At 38.3% G+C, this 20,063-nt stretch overlaps 1 protein-coding gene across 3 annotated transcripts in view; it reads left to right on the top strand.

Annotated features, from left to right (window-relative positions):
- Window positions 1–4,025, top strand: part of LOC128641256 (beta-1,3-galactosyltransferase 2) — a 104,191-nt gene extending 100,166 nt beyond the window's left edge. For all 3 annotated transcript variants that reach the window (XM_053693847.1, XM_053693846.1, XM_053693845.1), the window contains one exon: window positions 2,126–4,025. In XM_053693847.1, coding sequence (XP_053549822.1) covers window positions 2,241–3,401 — 1,161 coding nt within the window. In that variant the 5' untranslated portion in view covers window positions 2,126–2,240 and the 3' untranslated portion in view covers window positions 3,402–4,025. The remainder of the gene's footprint in view (window positions 1–2,125) is intronic.
- The last annotated feature ends 16,038 nt before the right edge of the window (window positions 4,026–20,063 follow it).

Below are 20,063 nucleotides of genomic sequence, written 5' to 3'. Positions count from 1 at the left end.
TTTTAGCAAACAGTCGTGCAGGCCAGCTGGCGCCCAGCCGGATAGCCCACACGGTAATGCAATAGTACTTACTTGAATTTAAAATGACCAGTAGATTTTTTTCTGATAAATTTGACGTTTCTTTTATTTGCCAACCCCCTGTATCATGTGTGTAAATTGCAAATTAAAGGGCATTAAATCCTATTAGCACATTTGCTTCATTCTCTTGTTATCCTTTGTTGAGGGAGGAACAATGCACTACTGGGAACTAGGTGAACACATCAAGTTAGCTAATGACAGTAGGCATATACAGGGAGTGCAGAATTATTAGGCAAGTTGTATTTTTGAGGATTATTTTATTATTGAACAACAACCATGTTCTCAATGAACCCAAAAAACTCATTAATATCAAAGCTGAATAGTTTTGGAAGTAGTTTTTAGTTTGTTTTTAGTTATAGCTATTTTAGGGGGATATCTGTGTGTGCAGGTGACTATTACTGTGCATAATTATTAGGCAACTTAACAAAAAACAAATATATACCCATTTCAATTATTTATTTTTACCAGTGAAACCAATATAACATCTCAACATTCACAAATATACATTTCTGACATTCAAAAACAAAACAAAAACAAATCAGTGACCAATATAGCCACCTTTCTTTGCAAGGACACTCAAAAGCCTGCCATCCATGGATTATGTCAGCGTTTTGATCTGTTCACCATCAACATTGCGTGTAGCAGCAACCACAGCCTCCCAGACACTGTTCAGAGAGGTGTACTGTTTTCCCTCCTTGTAAATCTCACATTTGATGATGGACCACAGGTTCTCAATGGGGTTCAGATCAGGTGAACAAGGAGGCCATGTCATTAGATTTTCTTCTTTTATACCCTTTCTTGCCAGCCACGCTGTGGAGTACTTGGACGCGTGTGATGGAGCATTGTCCTGCATGAAAATCATGTTTTTCTTGAAGGATGCAGACTTCTTCCTGTACCACTGCTTGAAGAAGGTGTCTTCCAGAAACTGGCAGCAGGACTGGGAGTTGAGCTTGACTCCATCCTCAACCCGAAAAGGCCCCACAAGCTCATCTTTGATGATACCAGCCCAAACCAGTACTCCACCTCCACCTTGCTGGCGTCTGAGTCGGACTGGAGCTCTCTGCCCTTTACCAATCCAGCCACGGGCCAATCCATCTGGCCCATCAAGACTCACTCTCATTTCATCAGTCCATAAAACCTTAGAAAAATCAGTCTTGAGATATTTCTTGGCCCAGTCTTGACGTTTCAGGTTGTGTGTCTTGTTAAGTGGTGGTACTGGTGGCAAGTGGCATCTTGGCAGCTGCACGCTTGACTTTTCTCAGTTCATGCGCAGTTATTTTGCGCCTTGGTTTTTCCACACGCTTCTTGCGACCCTGTTGACTATTTTGAATGAAACACTTGATTGTTCGATGATCACGCTTCAGAAGCTTTGCAATTTTAAGAGTGCTGCATCCCTCTGCAAGATATCTCACTATTTTTGACTTTTCTGAGCCTGTCAAGTCCTTCTTTTGACCCATTTTGCCAAAGGAAAGGAAGTTGCCTAATAATTATGCACACCTGATATAGGGTGTTGATGTCATTAGACCACACCCCTTCTTATTACAGAGATGCACATCACCTAATATGCTTAATTGGTAGTAGGCTTTCGAGCCTATACAGCTTGGAGTAAGACAACATGCATAAAGAGGATGATGTGGTCAAAATACTCATTTGCCTAATAATTCTGCACTCCCTTTATATGCATCCACCAATCAGCAGTTAGCTCTCAGTAGTGCATTGCTGCTCCTGAGACTATGTAGGTATGCTTTTCAACAAAGGATACCAAAAGAAGGAAGCAAATTAAATAATAGAAGTACTCTGGAAAGTGTTTGCTCTAATTGAGTATGAAATGTAGTACACGTGCATAAAGAACTAGCTTGTAACCCATCATTGTTTTAATACTGAAAACCTTTATCTGATAGAATTATTTTTACTAATGTTATTTGTATCTAGCTATAAATATTTAAACTTGAAATGTGGTGTGTACAGGGCCTCTAAGACTTGCAAGTGACGGACTAACTAAAAGAATGAGGATAGACCTAAGACTTGTTTTTTTTTGCCTTTTTAGGTAGCATTTCCGGACATAAAAGTCACAATATGGAGGCCTTATAATGATTACAGCGGAAGAACTGAGACATTAATGACACAGTGATACTGCAGTGCAGATAGAAGTAACTTCAGCAATGCTGTTTTGGAGAAGACGCCACTGCTGCCATCTCTGTTTGAAGCGCAATTCCAAGTGCTTTGTGGTCCAAACCACTGTAATGGGATTTGTGTCTCTGGTTCTTCTAGTGTGTGTGTTTTTGATGTTTAATAATCACAGCTGGGTACTGAGCAGCATGGTTAGTGGTGGCCATCCTTCAGCTGGAACAGTAAACCATTATCACTCGAAAAATAGTCTACCCATGATATGGGCCCTATGGAAAATGATTAAACGCACCATGCCCATGGCCCAAACAGAACCTGAGTTGGAACATTTGTCCGATGCATTTCAGGATAGTCAGAGAAATCCGATTGTCTACAATTACATTATTAATGAGCCTGAGAAATGTAAAGGGATAAATCCATTTTTAGTTTTACTTGTAGCTGTTTCACCAGGACAATCATATGCCCGCCAAGCTATCAGAAAAACATGGGGCAATGAAACCCTTTTGCCAGGACTACAGATTGTACGGTTATTTCTGCTTGGTAGAGACACACACAAAAATGGTGATGCAGAACATTCTATAAAGGAAGAAAGCAAACATCACCATGACATCATTCAGCAATCCTACATAGACAACTACTACAATTTGACTCTAAAAACACTTATGGGCATGAACTGGGTCGCCACATATTGTCCACACGTTTCATACGTCATGAAGACAGACAGTGATATGTTTGTTAACACTGAATATCTCATTAAAAAACTACTTATGCCAGATGTGCCACCAAAAACAAACTATTTTACAGGGTATTTAATGAGAGGTTACTCACCCAATAGGAATAAAGACAGTAAGTGGTACATGCCGCCGGATTTATACCCAGAAGACATGTACCCTATTTTTTGTTCTGGAACGGGTTATGTTTTCTCTGGAGATCTGGCAGAGAAAATATTTAAAACCTCTTTAAGTATAAAAAGGTTACACCTTGAGGATGTATATGTTGGGATTTGTCTTGCCAATCTACATATTGACCCTGTGCCACCACCCAATGACTCTGACTTCAATCACTGGAGAGTTTCATATTCTGACTGTAAATACAACCAGATAATTACTTCCCATGAATTTCAACCTGATGAGTTGCTCAAGTACTGGAACCAACTACAAAATAACAAGCATTTCTGCGCCAAACTAGCAAAATAAAATGCAACAAGGTTCAATGTTAAATAACAGAAGCACTGGGCCAGCATGTTGTGTCTGGCAGTAAGTGGTAGCCAATGGCAACTGAGCTAAAACCCAATGATCTGACATTACAGAAGCACAACTGAAGTATTTTTTCATGACCTCATTACAGAAATATTCGCAATGCAATTATATTGCAATAACTGTTCAGTGGGGCAAGTGTTCTACATCCATATTAACTTAAAAAGGGGATACTTTTTGCAGTTTGTGTAGTTTCCACTTGCAGTTGTTGGAGTTATTTATGTTAATACTCAGCAAATATGGGAAATGTGCGGGGTGCACTTACTATTGCTTGTTTTTATGCAATATCATTGCCATCTAACCCCCCAGGATTGTTTTATATATTTATTTTTTGCTAAAGGTGTTAGGACTATTTCTGTGCTTGAGTCACATTCTTATCTCTTATATCTACATTCCCTGACTATTCCAATGGCCAACACCATGGGGCCGAATGATCAAGCTCTGAATGGAGCTTGATGCCCCTGTTTCCGCATGAGCCTTCAAGCTTGCCGGAAACAGTAGTTATGAAGCAGCGGTCTTAAAGGGACACTGAACCCAAATTTTTTCTTTCATGATTCAGATAGAGCATGCGATTTTAAGCAACTTTCGAATTTACTCCTATTATCACATTTTTTTTGTTCTCTTGCTATCTTTATTTGAAAAAGAAGGCATCTAAGCTTTTTTTTTGGTTCAGAACTCTGGCCCGCACTTTTTTATTGGTGGATGAATTTATCCACCAATAAGCAAGGACAACCCAGGTTGTTCACCAAAAATGGGCCGGCGTCTGAACTTACATTCTTGCATTTCAAATAAAGATACCAAGAGAATGAAGACAATTTGATAATAGAAGTAAATTAGAAAGTTGCTTAAAATTCCATGCTCTATCTGAATCACGAAAGAAAATATTTGGGTTCAGTGTACCTTTAAGACCGCTGATCCATAACTGATCCGCTGCCTCTGAGGCTGCAGTCTTCAATCCACCCGATCCTATACGATCTGGCTGATTAAAACCCCCTGCTAACGGCCAATCTACAGGGGGTGGCATTGCACAAGCAGTTCACCAGTTCACTGCTTGTGCAATGATAAATTCCGACAGAGTATGCTGTCGGCATTTATCAATGTGCGGCGGACATGATCCGCTACATCGTATTATGTCCGTCCGCACTTTAGTAAACTGGCCCCCAGGTCTCAGGTTCCACTAACAGGCAAGATGTGTATGATTTGTAAAGTACCGTTGATATGATCCCTTGCTCAGTAGCTATGGCAACTAACCTATTCTTGCAGGCTAGGTAATCCCATGAACCATGATTCTTATAGGATTGTGTGGCCTGAGTTGTAGAAAACTGCCCTTAAAGTGAGAGTAAATCCTAGCGTTTTACAAATTTACTATTGAAACAAATAAAGGGCACTTTCATTCATGAGGTATAAGATACTTCATGTAGAAAGCTCCTTTATTTGTTTTAACCGATCGCCGTTCTTAGCTCCTACAGCAGCCCACGGCTAAAAAAATGTTTGGCTAAGAGATGACGTTTTCACCTCTTAGCCAATAGCCGTGTGGTAAATCCAGCGTGGCGCCCATGGGAACTGGATTTACCGCACGGCTATTGGCTAAGAGGTGAAAACGTCATCTCTTAGCCAAACATTTTTTTAGCCGTGGGCTGCCGGCGATCGGTTAAAACAAATAAAGGAGTTTTCTACATGAAGTATCTTATACCTTCATGAATGAAAGTGCCCTTTAGTTGTTTCAAAATAAATTAAAACGCTAGGATTTACTTTCACTTTAAATTTTTTTCTTTCATGATTCAGATAGAGCAGTAATTTTAAGCAACTTTCTAATTTACTCCTATTATCAATTTTTCTTTGTTCTCTTGGTATCTTTATTTGAAAAAGCAGGAATGTAAGCTTAGGTTCCACACCATTTTTAGTTCAGCATATGGGTAGCCCTTGCTGTTTGGTGGCCAAAAGTAGTGCTACCTAGGTGCTGAACCAAAAATGGGCAAGCTCCTAAGCTTGCATTCCTACTTTTTTCAAATAAAGATACCAAGTGAATGAAGAAAAATTGATAATAGGAGTAAATTAGAAAGAAAAATGTGGGTTCATATCCCTTTAACGAAGGATGTTTTTAAATGAAGGATTATGCTATTTTTATTGCTGTCCTTTTTCAATCGCAGTGACAATGAACAAACTTAAGTTATGTTACTCAGAACACAAATATTCAGTGGCCGGACTGTTAGCCGAGGGACATTTGGCCAACGGACATTTGGCCGACAGACAAGTGGCTGTCAGATAACAGACCGGCCACAAGATAGATTCGAGATAGGTTAGAAAGATAAATAGATAAGATAGATACTTTCGATAGAGTATTTCCCAGACAGAGAACTACAAGACGTGCGGACTGAGACCCATGGTTAGGTTCCCAGAGGCGGTTGCGGCGCCCAAGGCTCTGATTAGAACAGAGCACTCTGCAGCGTATCTGCCCTCGGCCGAACTCGGAACATACTTTAGCATTCTGTTCATCTGCATTCTGTCAGAGCACCCAAATATACACCTCTCTATAAACAAACCTCATATTTGGGGGTTAGAAACATTGACCAAAATTTTCCTTTCATGATTCAGAAAGAACATGTGATGTTTAAACAAATTTCCAATTATATTATCAAATTTGCTTCCTTCTCAAATTATACTTTGCTAAAGAAGCAGCAGTGCACTAGCTAAACAAATCTGGTCAACCAATAGCGAGGCATTTGTGTGCAGTCACCAATCAGCAGCTAGCTCTCAGTAATGCATTGCTGGCTCCTCCTGAGCCTACCTAGGTAGGCTTTTCAACTAAGGATACAGAGAGAATGAAGTGAATTAGATTGAGAAGTAAATTGGAAAGTTGTTTAAAATTAAATGTCCTGTCTGAATCAGAAAATAACAATTTAAGTTTCATGTTCCTTTTAATATCATAAATGTACTGGTGAGGAACTTCATCTCCTAGTATAAATTCATATCATTATTTTGTGTGCAAGTTTCGGTTTCTCCTCTGCATACCAGTCCCCATCATTATATACGTCTTCTCTTTGCTTTTCTGACACTATCCCCATGTCACTCTGCCTCACACCTCTCGTTTTGTATGCATGGAACAGCAGACCTGTGGCTAAGGGGCATATTTATCAAACTCCGTATGCAGCTTGATGCCCCATGTTTCCGCCTTCTCTGAGGCCACGCCCAGAAATCAATCCGATCGAATACGATCGGGTTGAATGACACCCTCTGCTAGCAGCCGATTGGCTGCGAATCTGCAAGGGGCGGCATTGCACAAGCAATTCACAAGAACTGCTGGTGCAATGATAAATGCAGACAGTGTATGCTGTCGGCAATTATCGATGTGCAGCGGACAAGATACGCTACTTTGTATCATGTTCGCTCGCACATTGTTAAATATGCCCCTATGCCTCTTGTGTATATAAAAAAAATAATAATGTAAATTTGTATGTCATTGTGGTGTAAATTTGGAAATTTAAAAATAAAACATTTTATTTTTTTACGTTTATAAATATTTTATTGGTTATTGCAACTTTATCAAAAGAATAATTTGATCAGCGCAGAAGACCACACAAACAATCAAATAGAGAGGATCTCCCAAAAAGAACTCCTCAAAATTAAAATAGTGAAAAAAAGATAGTTGATTGCGCAAAAAATGCTAAAGGTGGGAGGGGATATAAGTGACTAGTACTAAAAATCAATAATAATATAAAAAAAATCTTAGCGATAATAATCATATAATAGGGATCCATTTAATGAAACAAAATCCCATGTAACAACTAATGTTAAAACACTACAATTGTGATAGAGTCTTGCAAATACGACTAATTTTGGGCTTCTAATAATGAACTCTAGCAATGTGCAAAAGGACAATAATGTGATATAAATGAGTGGAATATATATAAAATGAGTGAAGTTCTACAAAACTAAATTTGACTGTGATGATCTTTGACAACCTGGGTAGTCAGTACATGTATCCTCCCATAAAGGTCAAAATGTATTTAATTCACAATTTTGATACAAAGATACATATGCGGCCGCATAACAAATAAGAATAAGATACACTTATAAAAAAAGGATACAATTTTAAAAGCAATAGTAATACTATAATATTTATAGTTTTAAAACACATAAGAACATTGCAGACAGAGATCTCTTAAAGTGAATGTCAATTTTGATGCTGAGTGCCCGGTTTTTAAAACACGTACCTTTTAAAACTTCACAGCAGCTCCAGCTTCCTCCGGTTGTTGCAAAGTCTCTTCTTGGGTCTAAAATGAGGAATCCGGCTTCCTCCAATCACAGCGTTGAATCAGACACTGATTCCCCCGGGGGGGGAAGCCGTGATTGGAGGATGACCTATCCATCATTTCTGACATCAGAAATGGCTTGCAACGACGGAGGAAGCTGGAGCTGCTCTGAAGATGAAAAGGTAAGTTTTTTTTCCTCAACAGGAGTGAAATGTAAATTTTGATGTATTAAAATGCCCCTGTTTTTAATAATTTTTTTAAAAAACAGGCATTTTAGCATCAAAATTGACAATCACTTTAAGATCAAAATAATAGTGAAAATGTTCAGTATACAAAACTGATTGTTGGTGGAAAAAACGTTCCGTGTCAATAATGTGGCTGAATCAGGAGCCTTTTGGCCTGATGAAATCCCTCAGAAAACCGCCACCGTGGTTCTGTTAATGGGAGAGAGGAACTCCTTAATGCAGTGTCTACAGCAATGACGCTTAAGAGTATATCCGTACTCACATTCAGGTTTGCGTTATCCGGCGTAGATCTGTAGTGTAGACGGGGTCTTGGGTGCGGATTTTCTCTATAACACACAGAACAAGACTTATAAAACTACAGATATATTCCTGCTTGTGAATCAAATTCGTTGGCTGGGAGACACTACTAACTGCTCGTACTACTAACTGCTGTGATCAATACCTCTGCTACGAGCAGCTAGTTGTGTTTGGTGTGGCCTAAATTCGGGTCTGTTTTGTTATTAACGATCAGACCGCGTATTTGAGTCACAAGCAGGAATATATCTGTAGTTTTATAAGTCTTGTTCTGTGTATTATAGAGAAAATCCGCACCCAAGACCCCGTCTACACTACGGATCTACGCCGGATAACGCAAACCTGAATGTGGGTACGGATATACTCTTAAGCGTCATTGCTGTAGACACTGCATTAAGGAGTTCCTCTCTCCCATTAACAGAACCACGGTGGCGGTTTTCTGAGGGATTTCATCAGGCCAAAAGGCTCCGGATTCAGCCACATTATTGACCGGAACGTTTTTCCATCAACGATCAGTTTTGTATACTGAACATTTTCACTATTATTTTGATCTTAAGAGATCTATGTCTGCAATGTTCTTATGTGTTTTTTAAAACTATAAATATTATAGTATTACTATTGCTTTTATAATTGTATCCTTTTTTTAAAAAGTGCATCTTTTTTATAAGTGTATCTTATTTTTATTTGTTATGCGGCCGCATATGTATCTTTGTATCAAAATTGTGAATTAAATACATTTTGACCTTTATGGGAGGATACATGTACTGACTACCCAGGTTGTCAAAGATCATCACAGTCAAATTTAGTTTTGTAGAACTTCACTCATTTTATATATATTCCACTCATTTATATCACATTATTTGTCCTTTTGCACATTGCTAGAGTTCATTATTTGAACCCCAAAATTAGTCGTATTTGCAAGACTCTATCACAATTGTAGTGTTTTAACATTAGTTATTACATGGGATTTTTTTTCATTAAATAGATCCCTATTATAAGATTATTATCGCTAAGATTTTTTTATAATATTATTGATTTTTTACTACTAGTCACTTATATCCCCTCCCACCTTTAGCATTTTTTACGCAATCAACTATCTTTATTGCAACTTTATGCAAAACTTTGTGTCCGTCTCTGGCAGTGAGAGGGTTAAAAATGACATTCTAAAAATGGAAGTCTTTTATTTAGTGTTTATTATAAGCAACATTTGAGGCTTTATATCTATGGATCTAGTGAACTGCTAGATTTTATTAAGATGTATCCATTCATTTTGGGCTCTAGAGCTGTCTTAAAATCTTCATACACCATGTTGGAAACATCATTTTAGTCACTTCCTAAGAGGAGCATAAACTCAAGAAATTCTCCATAAAACCTTTAAATGTAGGAAGAAAAATGTATTCTCTTTGTCCCCTTTTATTCTAATCTACCTCTTAAAAATGTGGTTTTTTTCCTGCCTCAAGATAGAATTGAATGTATCCTGTACAATCTTGCAGTGGATATTCTGATTAAACAAAAATAGGTCTGGTGTATGCATTGCAAAATCTTGTAGAAACTAATAAAAATACCATTTTCTGAGCTAAGCTATATAAAAATTGGAAAAAATAAATAATATAATTTTTATTTTGTTTGCACAGTTTATGCGGAATTGATTTTTGTGTTTGCATCTCCCCCTAGTGGTTGCTAACAAGATGACACCGTTTTTTACGTTCGGAATAAAATAATCTAAATAGTTAGGAATCCCACACACTAATGCCTAGGTGTCTAGACCAAATATCTAAACAATTTAGGGCCGACTAGCTACAAAAATTCCCATAGACTTTAAAGGTGAATATTGTAGGAAAATTGTTAAACTTTTCTAAATGATTGAGATCAACCAATTAGCTCTTCGTGTTACTCCATACCTTGTTTTTCTTTAAATGTGATAATGTCATGGTAAAATATATAAATACAATTTAAAGTATTGGCACAGATCAAGCACGGATAAAAATATCTCTGCATGCTGCATCATTTTTTTTCTTTTTTAATGTATATTTTTGAAAAAATAAAAAAATAACTAAAATGTATGTTCCTGACTTTAAGAAAATGGATTTATTGGAGGTGTGTCCCTATCTAACAATAGAACTGTTGGAATTGTCATTATTCACCAATGAGAAATCAGTCGCTACTGGTGATGTGTTTTCTACCTGTTTTGTTTAATACATTAATCTGTGCTAAGGACCAATAGCATTGCTTATATTTCCTTCTGAAATAGGAGCTTAATTAATTGTCAAGCTTGTGCATATACCAGACATTTCTTGTTTTACATTACTGTATTCACCATCTCTACTGGAGGAGGTCTATTCCATAGACCAACCACCATTTCTGTAAAGAAGTGTCTCTCAAATTACTCCTGAACCTGCTTCCCTCATGACCCCATGCTTTGGTCTTGCTGGTTTTGAGTAAAGCGTCAGCTTTATTAAAGGGACATTATGGTCTATTTCAAAACATCCAACAAGTGTTTCAAGTTATCTAACTATGTAACATACTTCTTCTTTTTTTTTAACTAAACAACTGTTGAGTTATTTACCTTGTTAGATGAAGTTCCTTCTACTTTCACAAAAATGACCACATTCTACATACATATTTATTTTGTTAAGTCACCGGTGGCAGAGTGCAAGCAGAAGTAGTGTGTGTACGTGCATAAGGAACTCTAGGCCTCTGTCAGTTTACAGGATATTAACTATGACAAGTAAGTAAAGTTCCATATGGGCTGCACTGTACAACAGCCATAAGAAAAGCCCATTCCATAGAGAGGCCATGTTTGTGATGTAAGATACCTCAACGAATAAACGGATATATTGCAAATGTCAAGGGTGTAACTAAAAAACCAAGGACATATTTGAAAACGAGAGAAATCTCGATGTATCCTTCCTGGTAAAATATTTTATAAATAAATAATAATAAAAATGTATTACTACTTTTCAGAGAGCGCCACACACAAAACGTATTGAAATTTAGAAAAGATGAGATAAATGCACTAATGCACAAAATCCCATAGGGGGCGCTTCCTAACTAGTACTAAAGATACAACTAAACAAATACAAGCTCTCTGCCAAAGGACGATCAAATCCTGATGAACGGTAATCTGTAGAAAGAAAACGGAGGCGCCACAATGGCCTAGTACCACCAAAGCAGGCGATGATATATATGAGACAATAGTGTTAGTGGTGATCCTTTGGAATTTCTGGGCCTACACTGCAGTCGGTTTTAATCAGTGAGCTGGACTACTGGGAAGTTCCAGCCTGCCCCAATAGCACCATTGGGTGCATCACGTTTGTGAGTATACTATTGTCTCATAAATATCACCTGGTTTGGTGGTACTAGGCCATTGCGGCACCTCTGTTTTCTTTCTACATATTAACATTTAAATGAATTTAGCCCTTTAAATAAGAATGTGGTGAAAAAAGAATTTAAATTACAATATACAACGTAGCAATATAATAATTGTACTAGTAAACTGCTATCCTTGACCAAAACAAACAGCATATTCATCTTATTATTTCAAAATAAAAAGATAGGGCAGAGCTAAAAATACAGTCTGCAACAAAATTGGAATCTATTGTATTTTATTAAAAATGTGAGAATAAAAGAAAATTTATGCTTACCTGATAAATTTGTTTCTTTTTAGACACGATGAGTACACAGATTTCATCCTTACTTGTGGGATTACGCCTCCAGGTCAGCAGAGTTGTATATATAGCTCCTCCCTTCCCTCCCACTCCAGTCATTCGACCGAAGTTAGGAAGAGAAAGGAAAAGTCAAGGTGCAGAGGTGTCTGATGTTTACAAAATAATAACCTGTCTCATAGAACAGGGCGGGCCGTGGACTCATCGTGTCTAAAAAGAAACAAATTTATCAGGTAAGCATAAATTTTCTTTTCTTTTTAAAGACACAATGAGTCCACGGATTTCATCCTTACTTGTGGGATACAATACCAAAGCTAGAGTAAACGGATGAAAAGGGAGGGACAAGACAGGAAACCTAAACAGAAGGCACCACTGCTTGAAGGACCTTTCTCCCAAAAACAGCCTCAGCCGAAGCGAACGGTATCAAATTAGTAAAATTTAGAAAAAGTGTGAAGAGAGGACCAAGTTGCAGCCTTGCAAATCTGTTCAACAGAAGCATAATTTTTGAATGCCCATGAGGAAGCAACAGCCCTGGTGGAATGAGCCGTAACTCTTTCAAGAGGCTGCTGTCCAGCAGTCTCATATGCAAAACGGATGATACTTTTCAGCCAAAAAGAAAGAGAGATAGCCGTAGTCTTCTGACCCTTACGTTTTCAAGAAAAAATGACAAATAGAGAAGACGATTGACGAAAGTCCTTAGTGGCTTGCAAGTAAAATTTTAGACGTTCCTTCTGAGAAGGAGGATTAGGACACAAGGAAGGAACAACAATCTCCTGATTAATGTTCTTTCTGAAACAACCTTAGGAAGAAAATCAAGTTTAGTATGTAAAACCACCTTATCCGAATGAAAAATAAGGTAAGGTGAATTATATTGTAATGCCGAAAGCTCAGACACTCTTCGAGCAGAAGAAATGGCAACAAGAAATAAAACTTTCCAAGATAACAACTTAATATCTATGGAATGCATAGGTTCAAACGGAACCCCTTGAAGAACTTAAGAACTAAATTCAACTTTAAGAACTAAATTCAAACTCCATGGAGGAGCAATTGGTTTAAACACAGGCCTGATTCTAATCAAAGCCTGACAAAAAGATTGAATATCTGGTACACCTGCCAGACACTTGTGCAACAAAATAGATAAGGCACAGATCTGACCCTTTAGGGAACTTGCTGATAAACCCTTCTCAAATCCTTCTTGGAGAAAAGACAAAATCCTGGGAATCCTAACTCTACTCCATGAGTAGCCCTTGGATTCACACCAATAAAGATAGTTACGCCATATCTTATGGTAAATCTTCCTAATTACAGGCTTACGCACCTGAATTAAGGTATCTATGACCGAATCAGCTTGGATAAGATTAAGGGGGGTAGTTATCAAGCCGTCAACCTCAAATACGCTGGAATTCTGCAGCGTATTTGTGGCGAGGCTGATTCGCCTTAGTTATCAAAGGCTAGAGACCGGCAAAAGTAGAATTTAGTGACGTAAGCTTCGATCCGCCGGACTCAGTCCGACACAGATTGATTCTTACGTCACTCCAGATCTTCCGCACACAAGTGCGACACAATCTGACTACTTTTGCTAGTTATCAAAAAACTAGCAGGTACGCTCGGCACTTTTCTGGCCCAGCGTACCTGGTTTTCAATCCGCCGCCCTGGAGGCGGCGGATCCCATAGGAATCAATGGGAGTTTGACCATAGCGAAAGTACACGTTCGCTGCTGCCAGACATCCCATTGATTTCTATGGGAAGTGTGTACACCTAACATGTACCCCGAATCTAAACACCCCTAATCTGCCCCCCCTACACCGCCGCAACTAAATAAAGTTATTACCCCCTAAACCGCCGCTCCCGGAGCCCACCGCAAGCTATAATAAACTGATTAACCCCTAAACCGCCGCTCCCGGACCCCATTTATTAACCCCTATCCTGCCCCCCCTGCACCGCCGCCACTGTAATAAATTTATTAACCCCTAAACCTAAGTCTAACCCTAACCACCCCCCTAACTTAAATATTAATTAAATAAATCTAAATAATATTTCTATTATTAACTAAATTAATCCTATTTAAAACTAAATACTTACCTTTAAAATAAACCCCTAATATAGCTACAATATAAATAATAATTATATTGTAGCTATTTTAGGATTTATTTTTATTTTACAGGCAAATTTCAATTTATTTTAACCAGGTACAATAGCTATTAATAGTTATTAACTATTTAATAGCTTACCTAGCTAAAATAAACTGAAATTTACCTGTAAAATAAATCCTAACCTAAGTTACAATTACACCTAACACTACACTATCATTAAATAAATTATTCCTATTTAAAACTAAATACTTACCTGTAAAATAAACCCTAAGATAGCTACAATATAAATAATAATTACATTGTAGCTATTTTAGGATTTATATTTATTTTACAGGTAACTTTGTATTTATTTTAGCTAGTTAGAATAGTTATTAAATAGTTATTAACTATTTAATAACTACCTAGCTAAAAGAAATACAAAATTACCTGTAAAATAAATCCTAACCTAAGTTACAATTAAACCTAACACTACACTATCATTACATTAATAAAATAAATTAACTACAAATAACTACAATTAAATACAATTACATAAACTAACTAAAGTACAAAAAATAAAAAAGCTAAGTTACAAAAAAAAAAAAAAAAAAATTACAAACATTTAAAAAAATATTACAACAATTTTAAGCTAATTACACCTAATCTAAGCCCCCTAATAAAATAACAAAGACCCCCAAAATAAAAAATTCCCTACCCTATTCTACATTAAAAAAGTTCAAAGCTCTTTTACCTTACCAGCCCTTAAAATGGCCTTTTGTGGGGCATGCCCCAAAGAAAACTGCTCTTTTGCCTGTAAAAGAAAATACAACCCCCCAACATTAAAACCCACCACCCACACACCCCTACTCTAACCCAAACCCCCCTTAAAAAAAACCTAACACTACCCCCCTGAAGATCATCCTACCTTGAGTCGTCTTCACTCAGCCGAGCCACCAATGGAACTAGATCCGGAGCGGCAGAAGTGATCCTCCGAGGGATGCTGAAGAAGTCTTTCATCCGATGAAGTGATCCTCCAGGCGGCGCTGAAGAAGTCTTCCATCCGGGCAATGTCATCTTCCAAGCGGCGCTGAAGAAGTCTTCCATCCGGACGATGTCATCTTCCAAGGGGGGTCTTCAATCTTCTTTCTTCAGGATCCATCTTCATCCCGCCGACGCGGAACATCCTTCTTTCCCGACGGACTACCGACGAATGAAGGCTCCTTTAAGGGACGTCATCCAAGATGGCGTCCCTTCAATTCCGATTGGCTGATAGGATTCTATCAGCCAATCGGAATTAATGTAGGAAAAATCTGATTGGATGATTGAATCAGCCAATCAGATTGAAGTTCAATCCGATTGGCTGATCCAATCAGCCAATCAGATTGAGCTCGCATTCTATTGGCTGTTCCGATCAGCCAATAGAATGCGAGCTCAATCTGATTGGCTGATTCAATCAGTCAATCAGATTTTTCCTACCTTAATTCTGATTGGCTGATAGAATCCTATCAGCCAATCGGAATTGAAGGGACGCCATCTTGGATGACGTCCCTTAAAGGAGCTTTCATTCGTCGGTAGTCCGTCGGGAAAGAAGGATGTTCCGCGTCGGCGGGATGAAGATGGATCCTGAAGAAAGAAGATTGAAGACCCCGCTTGGAAGATGACATCGCCCGGATGGAAGACTTCTTCAGCGCCGCTTGGAAGATGACATCGCCCCGATGGATGACTTCTTCAGCCCCGCCTGGAGGATCACTTCATCGGATGGAAGACTTCTTCAGCGCCCCTTGGAGGATCACTTCTGCCACTCCGGATCTCCTCTTCGGTTCCATCGGTGGCTCGGCTGAGTGAAGACGACTCAAGGTAGGATGATCTTCAGGGGGGTAGTGTTAGGTTTTTTTAAGGGGGGTTTGGGTTAGATTAGGAGTATGTGGGTGGTGGGTTTTAATGTTGGGGGGATTGTATTTTTCTTTTACAGGCAAAAGAGCAGTTTTCTTTGGGGCATGCCCCACAAAAGGCCCTTTTAAGGGCTGGTAAGGTAAAAGAGCTTTGAACTTTTTTAATGTAGAATAGGGTAGGGAATTTTTTTATTTTGGGGGTCTTTGTTATTTTATTAGGGGGCTTAGATTAGGTGTAATTAGCTTAAAATTGTTGTAATATTTTTTAAATGTTTGTAACTTTTATTTTTTGTACTTTAGTTAGTTTATGTAATTGTATTTAATTGTAGTTATTTGTAGTTAATTTATTTTATTAATGTAATGATAGTGTAGTGTTAGGTTTAATTGTAACTTAGGTTAGGATTTATTTTACAGGTAATTTTGTATTTCTTTTAGCTAGGTAGTTATTAAATAGTTAATAACTATTCTAACTAGCTAAAATAAATACAAAGTTACCTGTAAAATAAATATAAATCCTAAAATAGCTACAATGTAATTATTAATTACATTGTAGCTATCTTAGGGTTTATTTTACAGGTAAGTATTTAGTTTTAAATAGGAATAATTTATTTAAGTATAGTGTAGTGTTAGGTGTAATTGTAACTTAGGTTAGTTTTTATTTTACAGGTAAATTTCTCTTTATTTTAACTAGGTAGCTATTAAATAGTTAATAACTATTTAATAGCTATTGTACCTAGTTAAAATAAATTGAAAGTTACCTGTAAAATAAAAATAAATCCTACGATAGCTACAATATAATTATTATTTATATTGTAGCTATATTAGGGTTTATTTTAAAGGTAAGTATTTAGTTTTAAATAGGATTAATTTAGTTAATAATAGAAATATTATTTAGATTTATTGAATTAATATTTAAGTTAGGGGGGGTGTTAGGGTTAGTGTTAGACTTAGGTTTAGGGGTTAATAAATGTATTATAGGTGGCGACGGTGTAGGGGGGCAGGATAGGGGTTAATAAATGTATTATAGGTGGCGGCAGTGTTGGGGGGCAGGATAGGGGTTAATAACTTTATTATAGGTGGCGACGGTGTAGGGGGGCAGATTAGGGGTTAATAAGGTTAATATAGGTTGCGGCGGGGGTCCGGGCGCGGCGGTTTAGGGGTTAAACTATTTAGTTGCGGCGAGGTGCGGGATCAGCAGGATAGGGGTTAATAACTTTATTATAGAGAGCGGCGGTATAAGGGGGCAGGATAGGGGTTACTAGGTATAATGTAGGTTGCGGCGGTGTCCGGGGAGCAGCGGTTTAGGGGTTAATATATTTATTATAGTTGCGGCGGGGTCTAGGAGCGGCGGTTTAGGGGTTAGTAACTTTATTTAGTTGCGGGGGGCTCCGGGGGCGCCGGTATAGGGGGTAGAACAGTGTAGTTAGTGTGGGTGCTTAGTGACAGGCTAGCAATAAAGCTGTAAAAAAGCCGAAGAGCAGCGAGATCGGATGAGTGATAACTCTCACAGTCCGCTGCTCATCGCCCCGTACTTGGTGCGCGGCTTTTTGACAGATTTATTGATAACTTAGGTGAATTTTTTCAGGTCCGCGGTGGCGAAGGTAGACGGGCAGGTAAATTAGACACGTTGATAACTAGGCCCCCCATCTCTCCAGTGCGGAGAGCTTTAGATCATCTCTCCAGTGCGGAGAGCTTTAGATCATCTCTCCAGTGTGGAGAGCTTTAGATCATCTCTCCAGTGCGTAGAGCTTTAGAGCATCCCTCCAGTGCGTAGAGCTTTAGAGCATCCCTCCAGTGCGTAGAGCTTTAGAGCATCCCTCCAGTGCGGAGAGCTTTAGAGCATCCCTCCAGTGCGGAGAGCTTTAGAGCATCCCTCCAGTGCGGAGAGCTTTAGAGCATCCCTCCAGTGCGGAGAGCTTTAGAGCATCCCTCCAGTGCGGAGAGCTTTAGAGCATCTCTCCAGTGCGGAGAGTTTTAGATCACTGGGCCCTTAGGGCTCGATGATTGAAAGCTCTCTGGGCTGGCGAGATTATTAATGAATGTTCGCCAGTCCTTCTATTTCCCTGGTGGAATGATCTAAATCCATTTTTTACCCTGAAAACAGGGTTTCTCGCTAAGGGGCGTATACTGCATTTTCATATGAAATGTGCACAACAAAATTCGTATTTTAAACTTTATACAAAACAAATATTTGAACCATTCACACAAAAATAAGCAGGGACAAATTGTATTGTTATGGTGCATCAAAAATCGTAACAAAATTCTTCACCAAAAATCGTATGTTAGCAAAAAAGTAAAATTAGTATGTAATTTACACAGGAATAAATCAAATTAAATATTCACAGCGTAAATTGTAATTGTAGTACACTGGATGTGCAAAAATCACACAGAAATTTGAATTTATAAATACAAAATGCACAGCGTAATTGTTGTTTTTTTGTAAAATGGGCTGAACATGGGCGTTCCATGGGCGTATATGACAATGTCTCACTAATCCCAGCGTAATTCTATAAAGATGTTCGCACTGCAGATATCACAGTTTTTCCTCGCCAACTAAAAGGTGGCGAGCTTTTCTCAAAACAAAACGAACACTTATAATCCCAATAGAAAAACAAGTGCATACTAAAATATATGCGAATGTAAGATGCTATAAGCAGAAAGCAGCGTAATGTGAGTTATATTGGCTGCAGGATTTTAATTTTAAAGTGCTCCCCCTGCTTCCTGATAACTTCACACTAAGGAGCGAAGTTTCCCTAACCAGCGAGTTCCAATACTTTTAATAGGAGCCATCTCGCAACTCGCAGGAACTGCCCCTTTTTTACGATCATTGCACCGGGGCAGCCCTGCGAGTGTCAGCGAGAAAAAGAAGGTTTGAGCTGGCGAAGATTATATAATCGAGCTCTTAGAGAGAGCAATTGAACATTATAGGACAGTAAAGTCGAATACGATCGGGTTGATTGACACCCCTTTCACAAGAACTGCTGGTGCAATGATAAATGCAGACAGTGTATGCTGTTGGTATACTTAGTTGAAAGATAAACCTAAGTAGGCTCATATGCTAATTTCTAAGCCCTTGAAGGCCGCCACTTATCTGAATGCTTTTGACAGTTCTTCACAGCTAGAAAGTATTAGTTAATGTGTGTCATATAAATAACATTATGCTCACAACCGTGGAGTTATTTAAGAGTTAGCACTAATTGCCTGAAATGCAAGTCTGTCAAAAGATCTGAGATAAGGGGGCAGTCAGCAGAAGCTTAGATACAAGGTAATTACAGAGGTAAAAATGATATTTCTATAACAGTGTTGATTGTGCAAAAACTGGGGAATGGTAAATAAATGGATTTTCATTTTTGGTGTTTACTATCCCTTTAACATTTTGAAATCTGTCACTTCCACCACCCCACTGGGCAGTTGTTGGTTCTTATTTACATAGCTTTTCTCTAGTAAATACAAAAGTAATCGTATTTTCAATATAGGTGGTGGTTTTAACTGGCAAAATCAACCATTTCAAATGACAATATATATATATTTTTAAAGCAGCACTATTATTATTATCATTTATTTGTATAGCGCCGCCAAATTCCGTAGCACTACCCAATGTGTTGTTTCTTCTTTTGCTAAGTAAAGTGAGAGTGGAACAAGAATTGGTCATTTCTCTCTGATGCTTCCTTTTGTTATTATGTGAGCAGGAATACAGAAGGCCAATCGCTCATTTCTTGGTTTACAAAATTATATTACGCTTTATTTTCCTTTTCTGCTGTTGCGCTCAATGTGGTTTCTTGGTGCTGCAGAACCTCAGCATACTATTTTACGACACTTTATGACACATAAATAGAAGTTATTTATTTTTTTAAACTTCTATATCAGCACTTTTTGTGCACGTTTGTGCCGATTTCAGAGCTTACAGACCGGCCAATTCATATGTACTCTTCTAAAGACCACTGCTTCATAACTTATCCACCTGCTCTGCGGCTCTGCGGACAGAAATCAACCCGATCGAATACGATTGGCCTGATTGACACCCCCTGGATTGGCCGTGAATCTGCAGGAGGTGGCATTGCAACAGCAGTTCACCAGAACTGCTGGTGCAATTATAAATGCTGAGAGTGTATGCTGTCGGAATTTATCGATGTGCAGCAGACATGATCCGCAATATTGGATCATGTCCGCTCGCACCTTCA

The sequence above is a fragment of the Bombina bombina genome, chromosome 10, assembly GCF_027579735.1.
Source record: "Bombina bombina isolate aBomBom1 chromosome 10, aBomBom1.pri, whole genome shotgun sequence".
NCBI classification, from domain to species: Eukaryota; Metazoa; Chordata; class Amphibia; order Anura; family Bombinatoridae; genus Bombina; species Bombina bombina.
Note: the sequence above shows the minus strand (reverse complement) of the source record. Positions and strands in the feature narration are given on the sequence as shown.